The sequence below is a fragment of the Sus scrofa genome, chromosome 15 (assembly GCF_054392235.1).
Source record: "Sus scrofa isolate SSC_HxYL_T2T_F1_AM1 chromosome 15, Sscrofa_HxYL_maternal_Yorkshire_Landrace_v2.0, whole genome shotgun sequence".
Lineage (NCBI taxonomy): Eukaryota > Metazoa > Chordata > Mammalia > Artiodactyla > Suidae > Sus > Sus scrofa.
In genome coordinates this window covers 74,066,505-74,079,907 of record NC_139397.1, presented here as the reverse complement: position 1 = coordinate 74,079,907, position 13,403 = coordinate 74,066,505, and the positions used below count along the sequence as shown (strand labels likewise).

Below are 13,403 nucleotides of genomic sequence, written 5' to 3'. Positions count from 1 at the left end.
CATACTATGAAATATTATCCCACCATTAAAAATTACGCTTAGTTTAAAAAAAAAAGAAAAAAAGAGAAGTACAAAAAAATTATGCTTAGTGAGAATCTTTAATGACATGAGGAAATACATAAGTATAATCTTAAAGGGATAAAAATGTTATATAGATACAAAATATATATAGTAAAATCTCAAGTAACTTTAAAATGTATACATACATTGTATATAAAAAGGAGAGTAAAAATCCAAGAGAAGTAATATTAAAAAGCTAACAGTCATTTCTGTCAGGAGCATGCTAACTTTAATTTTCTTTTAAAATTTTTATATGATTTCCAAATTTCAACATGCACATTCATTTGGAATCTATCTAATTTTTAAAAAGTAACTGAAAAAAGAAAGTCAACACTACATTTATAACTAAAGCATAAAGCCATGAGTCAATCTCCTGATATTGTTTTCCAAAGTAGAAAGATAGTACACATTAAATATACCTTTACAATGTTTACGTTATCAATTTCTACTTATCAATTACATAATTAATTAGAATTTAGTCTAAATGCTTAAGAGCACACAAAAAACTGAATGACATCAAAATAACTAAAAGATAAGCCCTCCTCTCCTACCTCTGATCTCACCTGCTCCCTAGTTCTTCTATCTTGCCACAATGGCTCCCACCTTAGGATCTTTGTTTGGAATGTTCCTCCCCCACATAGCCACGTGGCTATTTTGTTACTTCCTTTCATGCTTTGACTCAATGTCACTTTCCTTTTTTTTTTTTTTGGTCTTTCTTGGTCATGGTATCTGGAAGTTCCCAGGCCAGGGATCGAATGTGAGTTGGAGCTGCAACCTACACCACAGCTACAGCAACACTGGATCTTTTAACGCACTGCACCAGGATAGGGATGGAACCAGTACCTCCAAAGACAAGCTGGATCATTAACCAACTGCGCCACAGTGGGAACTCCGTAAATGTCACTTTCTTAATAAGGTCTACATGGTTCTCCTAATTTAACAAAACCTGCCCTCCATCTGGCACCCATCACTCTGTTCTAAATTTCTGCTTTCTCCACAGTATTTATCATCGTCTAATAAACTACACAATTTTTTAAAAAAATGTGTATTGTTTGATGTCTTTCTCCCCCTACTGAAAATAAATCCAAGAAGAGAAGGATTTTGGTGGCAGTGGAACCTCATTTAGTCACTGATATGTCCAAAGAGCCTGAAACATAGCAGGTGCTCAATAAATATTTGGATATATGTGTATACTGGTAATATGTCAAAGAGCAGAGTCAATAATATAGTCTCTAATGATTGCATGTACTATGTACAACTGGACAATAGTCTCCGCATGTGCAGTCAAGCAAATAAATGGCATATGAATCTTAGGAAAATTTGGCCATCTTTACCTTTCCTACATGTTTCAGTTTGTATTTTCTGAAAACTTACAGCTTATTTATTGGAAAAGTCCCGATTTTATTTTGTTAACATTGTGAAGTACTGACTCTATAACCAGGAAAGCAAATTAAACAGTTCAAATATATTTATGTATTAGGCCAAACATGTTGAAATGCTGTACACAAGATCCAACACTATTCTCTATTAATTAGCAAAACAGCTTTTTAAATTTTGTTTGCTGTTATTACATACACTGTATACACTGGTACAGTTCACATGAAGAAAGTCAAATCCTGATATAAATTTGATAGGTGATAACACCCATTACTTTCTACTTCAATTGTATTTCTTCAGACTGCAAACTCTCACTGCCCTAAGACATCACTCTGGGAATGGGGAATCCTGGTCAAATGTCAAATGCCTGGCCTATCTTTTGAATCAATAAGCACAGTTGAAACTGACTAATATCTGAAATGGGACTAAATCAGAACTATTTCCCTGTGATTACATAAGTAACCACACTATCCCTATTTATTTTAAAAGTAGTTCTCTGTTATTATTTTATAATCCTTTACTTCAAGAGTTTGAAGCTTAGACCCTATGACAGGGGTCTCTTCAACTCCTAAATAAAACAAGTCTCGGAGAACGCAAGGGAAAAGCCTCCCCAAAGATGTTTAGCCAATACCTCTGAATGACGTTCTACACTTCCAGTGTCTGATCCAGAGTGCTGCTCATTTACATCATCCTCAACGTCTGACCCTGAATCCCGTTCATCCTGTACTGGGGTAGCGCCACCATCATCTGCTTAAAAATAAAACAAAAACCCACTTAAGGTGTAAGATGGATGACATCTACAACTGAAATGAACACAATGAATCAAGAATAATGTAAGAGCAAAGGTTACCACTGATGAAGTATAACTAATGATGCTAACTTGTGAATAAGACAACAGTATAATACTTGTACAAACACCAATAATGATAACATGTATTATTCACACATGTGGCAGCGAAAATACATAAAGGAATGTGAAGCTTAGGAAATATCAACGAGGACCGAGTCAACAAACTCTAAATAATAGTATGCACTTTATTTCATCTTTATGTTAAAATAACAGTCTATTTTCTCCACAGCACACACTTACCACCTTCTAAATGTACTACACAACTTACCAAGTTAATTTTGTTTAATGTGGGTCTTTCCTCACTTGAATGCAAGTGCCAAAAGAGCAGGGATTTTGGTTCGCTGTTGAATCCCTGGAGCTCAGAACACTGCTCTGTACATGATGTACAGTATTTGTTTATGAACGAAGAGTACAAAGAACTCTAGTCCAGAAATTGTTCAAACTCCTTAAGAGAGAGCGTATACTACTACACTATTATTATAAAACGAATTGCAACCTACCTTTAAGCATACTTTAAAAATGCAAAGTAAGGGGCGCCTGCTGTGGTGCAATGGAATTAGCAGCGTCTTGGGAGCACTGAGACACAGGTTTGATCTCCAGTTCAGGCCAGTGAGTTAAGGATTCAGCGTAAGGTCACTACCGTGGCTAGGATCTGAAGCCTGGCCCAGGGGCTCCATATGCTGCAGATCAACCAAAAAAAAAAAGGGTAAAATTGTACTGAGAGGAATGTAGGGCTGTTGGAGGACATGGGAAGCCTTGGTTAGAAAGTTTGATTAAAAAAAATTTTTTTTTTCCTTTTATGGCTGCACCTGTAGCATATGGAATGAAGTTCCTGGGAGAGGGGTTCAATCAGAGCTGCAGCTGAGGCCTGTGCCATAGTCATAGCCAACACCAGATCCAAGCCTCATCTGTGACCTACACTGCAGCCTGAGGCAATGCCAGATCCTTAACCCACTGAGCAAGGGCAGGGATCACACCCACATCCTCACAGAGACAATGCTGGGTCCTTAACCTGATGAACCACAATGGGAACTCCCAAAATAAATAAATTTCAAAAATGAACTATAGACAATTACAAGAAAACCAAAATTTGTTTAAGAATGAAATCACTACATGTTTATGACTACTTAGCTAAGGAGTAAAGCATAAATTTTAATATATTTAATATTTTATTAACTAGTCAATAAAAATTACATTTTAACAGTTAAAATACGGGGGAGAAGAGGGCACAGAAGAGGCTAAAATCCTAGTCCTAGGATAAAAGGAAATCATTTCAAAATGCCTAAAAAAGATGCACTAAGATACAACATAAATTAGGAATACAGGAATAAAACAAAAAACAGCTTAAAAAATGAACATTCAAGGAACTAACTTTTCATGTCTTTCAGCACTTTATATGAAGTACTTGTTTAAAAATAATTTAAAAACACAAATGAAGTGACAACTAATTTGAAAACATAGGAAAAAACGTTTAAAGCAGTATATTGTCATTACTACTCGCCGTCATATAAGGAATTGAAGGTAACTCAAAACAGAAAAGAAGGTAGTTAACGCTCAGAAAATTATTTAAGCACTTTTTGATAAAGAATACTCAATGGAACTAGGACACAAAGGGAAGCAAAAGAAACGTTTTTATTCCCCACGAGATCCTGCCTTATTCGTCTCTTGATCTCCAGTGCCTAGCACAGAGTTAGCGGAGTGGGACAGAGAGCTCGTTGAGTAAACAGGCAAAGAAAGGAGAACAAACTCAAGCAAGGAGAAAAAGGAAAGCTCTCAATGTGAAGGACGGGCACCAAAATCACCAGTTAGGTCCCAGAGATACATATTCTAAAATATGTATACAACTCAAATAAGTGTTCTACATTTTCTTTAATGGGAGAAACTAGTTTGCAGGCGAGATCGAATTAGTCCCAACTCCGAGTGAAACGTCTGGAGGAGGTAAGATATCATACCCTCATATACCCCTTGGATTCTCGAAAAATACTCTCAACTCCTGAAAAGACGGGGGAAAAAAAAAAAAAAAAGTCCCGTATCAGGAGAGACCTTCCCTATTACTTTGCACAAAGAAAGCGCCTAATACCTAGAAGTTACTCCCCAATCTCAACACCTTTAGCCGACTCAGAAGACCGCTGTCCCCCTAGAATCCTCTCTCCAAGATTCCAACTTCGGGGCCCGCAGCCGGTCGGCGGGCTCTCCCCGCTCTGCCTCGGTCCTCTTCGGGCCGAGTCCGGCAAAGGAACGTCTCCGGGGCCTCCCCCTTTTCCCGCCGGGTGCGAGGCCAAGTTCTGCCAAGTAACCACTCCGCCCCCAGCCCTGTATCCTAGGTCCCTGCCCCACCTGACTGGTCGCCGCTGTAATATTCCGAGTCCATTTCAGGCGGCTCTCGGCGGGGAGTGTCTGCGCCCCGCGCCGCCCCCGTCACCTCCTTCCCGGCGCTGTGACCACCGATGGCGCGGCCCGGTGCTCAGAGGCTCCCGCCCGACCAAAGGGTTTGGAGAGTGCGGAGAATAAGGCAACAGGCAGCGGTAGAACCCTTTGATCTAGAAATCCCAGCAGCAGAGGCCCAACCCGGCGGGCGGGCAAAGCGTGTGGGTCAGCGCTCTACTTCCCAGAAGCACCTCTAGGGCCAAAATGGCGTCTGCCCACGACCCTCAAAAGAATGCAGTGCGCAAGCGCTGTCATCTGTCACCCGGCCAATGAGAAGACGCGACGGTAATAACGCACGGCACGGCCGGAAAGGAGACTAGTGGGAAAATAGAGCGGGAGTCGAAACTGCAGTTTAAAACCTTCCTTTGGAGGAACCTATCTCTGGTTCCCATGGAGATGATAATATTACCTTATTGGCTCTCCGTCTGCGCCTTGTTTGAGGATCTTCCGAAAAATGAAGACCCGCTAAAATTAAAATTTCCATGCTACGGTAATTAACTATCGTTCCCGTCATGCAGCGAGGCTCCTGATTCCCGCCTTTAGTACGGGGAAGCAGTGTCGCATTGCTCTCTGGGACTTGTGGTTCCAAGCCTAACGCGCTATGATGCTTTACTAAGTGGCATGAACAAAAGAGTCTCTTTTCAAGGCATTTTTCTTCCTTTCTAAAAAAACGACTGAATTTCCATATTAAGAAGCCTTTTGGTCAATGATAGGAAGTACAGGGTTTTGCATCCAGAAGGGCCCCTGGATGAAATCTTGGAGAAGAGTAACATTTTTGAACCTTACTTGAGCCTTGTAAGTGCTTTCCTTGAGCCCTGTATACTCCTGGGAAACAGCAGTGGTTAAGATACTTACAGACCTGTTCAACTCACTGTAGAGTAGTACCATTCTTCTCCTTGTCTCTTAAGTAAAACTCACTCTCTGCTCTTTTTCATGAGTTCCATAAGACTTACAGAAGACCCACTTGCTTACCTGTGACAAGGTCAAAGACCTTTCCCCTTCTTCCTGAACCTGCTCATAAGGGCAGGTTCAGACCCCTTCAATTTCCTGTTCACATCTTTGCTCTTCTAAAACTAGCTAGATACAGAGATAAGCATATTCTGTTTACTTGACTGATATTTCCTGACTGCAAGTCAATCCATAATTTTTTCTACCTTCCTCCCTATGAAAGCATAAAACTATCCTGCGTAGACAAACTGATCTTCATATCTGGAGTGCTCTTCATTTGCAATACTCGGAATGAAGTCTATTTCCTTGCTTGATTGTTTTTGTCTTAAAGAGGACGACGTTATTGCCTTTTAATTGGAGGAGGGCCAGGGGAAGTATAAGCAAATATTTATTTCCTAGGAGGTATAGCCTTGCAGAAATAGGGCCTTTTGTTAGTTGACAAAGCATATATCTTGGACTGGGTTTCTGGGCATGCCTAGCCTATTATAAGGTCTCAGGTGGTGCCCTGAAAGGTCCACCTCATACGGTGGAGTTGAGATATGTGAATTCTCTGGTGCTGGCTATGCTATGAATTCTCAGAATGCCATTAGTCAAGCTACATCTCAGCTTTGATAACCCTGGAATACTTTGTTAGCCGGTCAGAATATGCTGGCAGAACCCAATGCTAGGCTCCAGAAAAGAACATGGAAAGAGAAGAAAGAAAGATGGATGGTTTCTCTCTGGAAATTCTCATTTTCTTGCAAGAGAGTTCATGGGCATTCTTTCCCCTGTATGGTGGAAATTAGGTTTTAAATTCAAGTCTGCCCCTTCAGAGGTAGGAATGACATCTCAGGCTGTTTTGAGAATTGTGAGAGCAAGGAATTAACAGTGCCTGGAACCAAAGGCACAAAATTAAATATTCATCTAATAGAAGAAGTCCCAGTATCTAAGTTCTCTTTTAAAGAGAATGGGTGAGACCATACCTGTGTAAATTAAGGCAGAGTGAACAGGGCAGAAGTCCAGGAATTGGTTCAATGAAAGGGAACGCAGTGTAAATCCTGCCAATAAAGATCTTGTTACTTCACCAAAGGTACAAGATCAACAGTCATGAAAGTAATTGGGCTAAATAATGCAATTACAAGAGGATTAGTATTTTTATTATTTTTTTAATTGTATTACATTTATAGGTGTACAACAATCATCACAATCAAATTTTATAGCATTTGCATCCCCCCACCCCTGAACCTGTCTCATTTGGAAACCGTAAGTTTTTCAAAGTCTGTGAGTCAGTATCTGATATGTAGTACTAGGCAACAGCCTTAAGTATTTCCTTTTACATGGTTTCTTTCTTTCTTTATTATTATTTTTTTTGCTTTTTTTTAATTACTCAAATCAATTTATCACATCTGTAGTTGTATAATGATCATAACAATCTGATTTCACAGGATTTCCATCCCACAGTCCAAGCATATCCCCCCACTCCCCAAACTGTCTCCTCCAGAGACCGTAAGTTTTTCAATGTCTGTGAGTCAGCATCTGTTCTGCAAAGAAGTTCAGTCTGTCCTTTTTTCAGATTCCATATGTCAGTGAAAGCATTGGATGTTGGTGTCTCATTGTATGGCTGACGTCACTTAGCATGATAGTTTCTAGGTCCATCCATGTTGCTAAAAGTGCTGGTATTTCGTTCTTTTTAATGGCTGAGTAATATTCCATTGTGTATATGTACCACATCTTCTTGATCCACTCCTCTGTCAATGGACATTTAGGTTGTTTCCATGTTTTGGCTGTTGTAACAAGAGGATAATTATTGAATTTTAGCATAAAGTTCCTAACTGACATGGTGGTGTGGAGAACGGAAAGATAGAAGCTGAATGAACACACAGTAATGTGCTCAGCCCCAGAAGGCTGTGAGGAAATGTCAAATCTATTTATTGTACTCAAGAAGCCAGTACCTTACACAAGACACACTTTTGAAATAAACATTGTGCTTAGTTAAAGCTTTATTCTTGTAAATGCAAACAGAGCTCCAGGAGGATTTTCCAGAGCCCCCTTTCACCAGCTGGCTGTTCCTCAGAGCCAGCACTCAGAAGGCAGGCTGTTTTTCCCACCAAGGATACTAAGGAGTAGAGGAGAGGAAGGGAGAAGAAAGCTTGCAGTTATCCAGAACTCTTTTAACTGTCTCAGAGACGTGGAGTTCCCTAAGTGAATGTAAGATTTATTCCACCTGCCTTTTGATACACTGTAACTTGCTAAACCCCTCTGAGAGTGAAATATCACACAGTATAAGGAACAGCTTGGCACTGGCAGAGCTTTGGGTTGGGGGCTCAGAGATAAGAGTTCTGGGTCAAGTTCTGAGCTTATTGTGTTAGATGAGGGAGTTGAATCAGAAGATTTCAAGGCCCTTTCCTTTATTCTATGTCAAGAGAAGCTGTCTCCAAGTCTGATCCACTTTCCTGTGCTTGAGCCACTAGGGGGCCCTGCTGGTAAAGAAACAAATGAAACAATTGCATTCCCCAGCTATATTCTCATATCCCAGCCTCAAAACTCACTAGATTTTGAAAGTTTTGAGATTTGTCCTGCCAAACCATCTTTAGTACTGAAAAGTGGGACTCACTTGAAAGCCCATTAATCCTGGATAATGAGTCATTAAACATCAGTACCATGGCACACCACACAGCTGCTGATACAATTGAATTGAATCTTTAGCTCTCACATGGAAGGATGTCTAGAATATGTGAAAGAAACAGTCATAGGATACTATAAATGGTATAACTGTATTTATGTAAACAACTGAAACGGCAACCAAGAACCCAACCTAAGAATTCCTTAATAAGAATAGAGGAAAAAAGGAGTTCCTGTCCGAGGCTCAGTGGTTAACAAACCCAACTAGTATCTATGAAAACACGGGCTTGATCCCTGGCCTCATTCAGTGGGTTAAGGCTCTGGCATCATCATGAGCTGTGGTGTAGATCATTGCAGACTTGGCTTAGATCCCGAGTTGCTGTAGCTGTGGTGTAGGCTGGCAAATGTAGCTCTGATTGGACCCCTAGCCTGGGAACTTCCATATGCCGCGAACATGGCCCTAGAAAGACAAAAAAAAAAAAAAAAAAGAGGAAAAAAGGAGTTCCTGTTGTGACTCAGCAGTAACAAACCTGACTAGTAAACATGAGGACTCGGATTCTATCCTTGGCCTCACTCAGTGGATTAAGGATCCGGTGTTACTGTGCCTGTGGTATAGGCCAGCAGCTGCAGCTCCAATTGGACCCCTAACCTGGGAGATTCCATATGCTACGAGTGTGACCCTCAAAAAAAAATTTTTTTTAATTAGACTACATAAATATAAAAACCTTAAAATAATAATAAAAGAAATGTGAAAACATATGCATGGCAAAAACAGCACACTATTAGCAAAACCAAAAGATGAATGATCTGGAAGATAAAAAAATCTTTTTTCAATTCATATCATTGACTGAAGGGCTAATCTCCCTAATGAATGTATACCCTTAGAGAACAATAAGACTACATGCACCCGCATGTTCATTGCAGCACTATTCACAATAGCCAGGACATGGAAACAACCCAAATGTCCATCCACAGATGATTGGATTCAGAAGATGTGGTATATATACACAATGGAATACTACTCAGCCATAAAAAAGAATGACATAATGCCATTTGCAGCAACATGGATGGAACTAGAGAATCTCATACTGAGTGAAATGAGCCAGAAAGACAAAGACAAATACCATATGATATCACTTATAACTGGAATCTAATATCCAGCACAAATGAACATCTCCACAGAAAAGAAAATCATTGACTTGGAAAATAGACTTGTGGCTGCCTGTTGGGAGAGGGAGGGAGTGGGAGGGATCCGGAGCTTGGGCTTATCAGACACAATTTAGAATAGATTTACAAGGAGATCCTGCTGAGTAGCATTGAGAACTGTGTTTAGATACTCATGTTGCAACAGAACAAAAGGTGTGGGCAAAAGATGTATACATGTAAGGATAACTTGATCCCCTTGCTGTACAGTGGGAAAAAAATAAAAATAAATAAATAAATTAAGTTAAAAAATAAAGTGTTAATAAAACAGTCAAAAAAAAAAGACTAAAACTCAAGAGAAAAACGGGCGAAGGATATGATAATTTACAAAAGAGAAAATATTGATATGTGAAAAATATCCTAAAATAAGATAAAAGCCAATTAAAATCATGTTGAGGTAATATTTTTCACTTCTAGACTGAAAAAAATCTGATAACATTCCCTTGGCGAGGCCATGGAGGAAGAGGCTCTGTAATAAGGTGGTGGGGAGAGTAGTTAGTGCAGCCCTATACAAAAAAGCGATCTGCAATATTTATAAAAATTAGTAATGCATATGCTCTTTAACCTAGCAATTTCACTTCAGAAATACACTTGACTATGTACAAATGTTGTATCTACAAAATTATTCATTGCAGCAATATTTGAAAACTACTGGAAATAACCTAAATATCCAAACAGGAATGATCACAAAGATCTGATACATCTGTCAATGGAATGTTACGTAGCTTTAACAAAAAAAAAATCAAAGAAGCTCTCTTATGTACTGATATATAAGAAGATTTCTAAGTGTGGGGAAAAAATGCAAAGTGCAGAACTTATGTTAGAATATGCCATCTTTTGTGCAAAGGAGAGGAGAACATATATTTGTTCTTGCCTGTAACCATATTTTTTAAACTTGAAAATTGTACAAGAAACAAAATTTTGAAGGGAGGAAAAGGAAAAGAGTGGAAATAAGATTTTAAGTTTGTTGTTGTTTTCATTTTTTTTTTATGGCCACACCCACAGCATATTAAAGTTCCAGGGCCAGGGACTGAATTTGAGCCACAGCTGCGAACTGCACCACAGCTGCAGCAATGCCAGATAGTTTAACTCACTGCATTGGGCTAGGGATCGAACCCACACTTCCACATCTGCTGAGCAGAAACTCTGCTTTTTAGTTTTTTAATAACATATCACTCTTGCTCCACATGGTAATGTTTATTCAATACTATTTAATTCTGTCATATCTATGAAAATTGACAAGTAGAGCCTCATTTTTTTTTTTTTTTTTGTCTTTTTAGCTATTTCTTGGGCCGCTCCCGCGGCATATGGAGGTTCCCAGGCTAGGGTCAAATCGGAGCTGCAGCCGCCGGCCTACGCCAGAACCACAGCAACGCGAGATCCGAGCCGCGTTTGCAACCTACACCACAGCTCAAGGCAACGCCGGATCGTTAACCCACTGAGAGAGGGCAGGGATCGAACCCGCAACCTCATGGTTCCTAGTCGGATTCGTTAACCACTGCGCCACAACAGGAACTCCTAGAGCCTCATTTAAAATGGAGTTAGGAGGTCAGAAAGGGGAACTCTTATGCCTTACTATTCCAAATAAGTTGCAGACTCAACAGAAAGAGAAGTATCAGAGTTCGCATTGTGGCTCAGTAGTAATGAACCCAACTAGAATCCATGAGGATGAGGGTTCAATCCCTGCCCCACTCAGTGGATTAAGGATCCGGCGTTGCCAGGAGCTGGGGTGTAGTTTGCAGACACTCAGATCTGGTGTTGCTGTGGCTGTGTCGTAGGCTGGCAGCTGCAGCTCTGATTCAACCCCTAGCCTGGGAATTTCCATATGCCATAGATGTGGCTCTAAAAAAGCAAAAGAAGAAAAAAAAGAAAGAAAGAAAAGAAAAGAAAGGGGAGTATCTTTACATCTCCAATAGGAAGAAGATTACAGCAGAAGCAAAGAAGAATTTTTCTTTGCCTGGCAAAAGCCAGCTAGTGAGATTATCACAACTCAGCCAAAGAAAAGCCACTATACTCCAAACTCCTAATTTCCTTCAATGGACCCTGTTTAACAGCCCCTTCCACCTCCCCCTTCTCTATAAAAAACAGTCCTCTCTTTTGTTCTTTGGACCTGCCTGTGATTGCATTCAGTGAACCCCAATTCTTTGCTGTTCCTGAATAAACTAATTTTGCTGATAAAATCATTGGTTGTTTTATTGCCTTAGGTCAGCAAAACAAGTCACAGACCACTAATGGTTCCAGCCTAAAATTTGAAAACTAGAAGTGCCATTCTCCAGTTGTCCATGGTATGGAAGCAACCCACATTTATTTGCCATGATTGGGCCCCATCTCTAGGCCCAGTGATCCAGGCAGTGATGTCTTCATGGATTCTTCTTTCACCTTGTATAGAAACCATAGACATATGCCCTACACTGAGCAAAGCCTATGTAAATGCATAATTACGTGTGTGTGGCTGAATTATTCAAGCTACAAAAGGAGTCTTTGTTTTTGTTTTGTTTTAGTTTGTTTTGGTTTTGATTTTGGTTTGTGGGGAGCACAATGTCACCGGAAGTGTAAGAGTAGAGACTGCCAGTGCGTCATAAAGAAATTTAGCTTTGGAACCATGGTTGGTCCAAGTGACCTTCACAGCCCCTTTTTAAAATTATTTTTATTGTAGTAAAAAATATATATAAAACACAAAACTTGCCATTTTAGCTATTTTTTAAGGTGTACAATTCATTGGCATTAATTACATTCATAACATTATGTAACCATCACCATTATTTCCAAATATTTTCACCATCCCAAATAGAAACTCTGTGTTCATTAAGCAATAACTCCCCATTTCCCTTGCTTATAACTCCTTGTAATTTCTAATCTACTTTGTTTCTCAATGAATTTTCCTATTCTAGATATTCCATAATATTTGCCCTTTTGTAACTGGCTTATTTCACTTAGCTTATTTTCAAGGTTCATCCATGTTTCAGCATGTGTTAGGACTTCATTTTTTATGGCTAAATATTCAATTGTATGTATATACCACATTTTGTTTATCTATTCTTCTGTGGATGAACACTTGAATAGTTGCCACTTTTTGTCTACTATGAACAGTGCTGCTATGAATAGCAAAAATATAGGATTCAAAATTAACAGGATTTCCCAATGTGGCTCAGTGGTTAACAAACCCAACTAGTGACCATGAGGACACGGGTTCAATCCCTGGCCCCTCCATCAGTGGGTTAAGGATCCAGCGTTGCCATGAGCTGTGGTGTAGGTTGAAGACACATCTCGGATCCCGAATTGCTATGGCTGTGGTGTAGGCTGGTGGCCACAGCTCTGATTCGACCCCTAGCCTGGGAACCTCAATATGCCACAGATGTGGCCCTAAAAAAAAAAAATTAATATAAAAATATTAGTTTTTTTCTTTTTCTTTTTTTGGCTATGCCCAAGGCATGCAAAAGTTCCAGGGCCAGGAATTGAACTTGTGCCACAGGAGTGACCTGGGCCACTGCAGTGACAATGCCAGATCCTTAACCCAGTGTGCCACAAGAGAACTCCTAGGTTTTTTCTATACACTAGTAATGAACAATCTGAAAAGAAAATTAGGAAAACAATTCTAACAGCAAAAAAAAAAAAAAAAAAAGAATAAAATACTTAAAAAATAAAGTTAACCAAGAAAGTGGAAGACTTGTGCACTGAAAATACAAAACATTACTTAAAAACAATTAAAGAAGTTAGAAATAAATAAAAGGGGAGTTCCCGTCGTGGCGCAGTGGTTAACGAATCCGACTAAGAACCATGAGGTTGAGGGTTCGGTCCCTGCCCTTGCTCAGTGGGTTAACGATCCGGCATTGCCGCGAGCTGTGGTGTAGGTTGCAGACGCGGCTCGGATCCCGCGTTGCTGTGGCTCTGGTGTAGGCCGGTGGCTACAGCTCCGATTGGACCCCTAGCCTGGGAA

General features: G+C 39.9%; 1 protein-coding gene across 16 annotated transcripts in view; it reads right to left on the bottom strand.

Annotated features, from left to right (window-relative positions):
- The window catches only part of IWS1 (interacts with SUPT6H, CTD assembly factor 1), a 54,022-nt gene extending 49,102 nt beyond the window's left edge, over positions 1-4,920 (bottom strand). For 4 of the 16 annotated variants that reach the window (XM_021076424.2, XM_021076422.2, XM_084998561.1 and 1 more), the window contains exons 1-2: positions 4,625-4,920; positions 2,069-2,187 (exon numbers count right to left, since the gene is read on the bottom strand). In XM_021076424.2, coding sequence (XP_020932083.2) covers positions 2,069-2,187; positions 4,625-4,658 — 153 coding nt within the window. In that variant the 5' untranslated portion in view covers positions 4,659-4,920. Of the gene's footprint in view, positions 1-2,068; positions 2,188-2,787; positions 2,968-4,624 lie in introns of all 16 variants that reach the window. The other 12 variants (XM_021076426.2, XM_021076423.2, XM_084998562.1 and 9 more) reach the window with 4 other exon arrangements.
- Between the last annotated feature and the right edge of the window lie 8,483 nt (positions 4,921-13,403).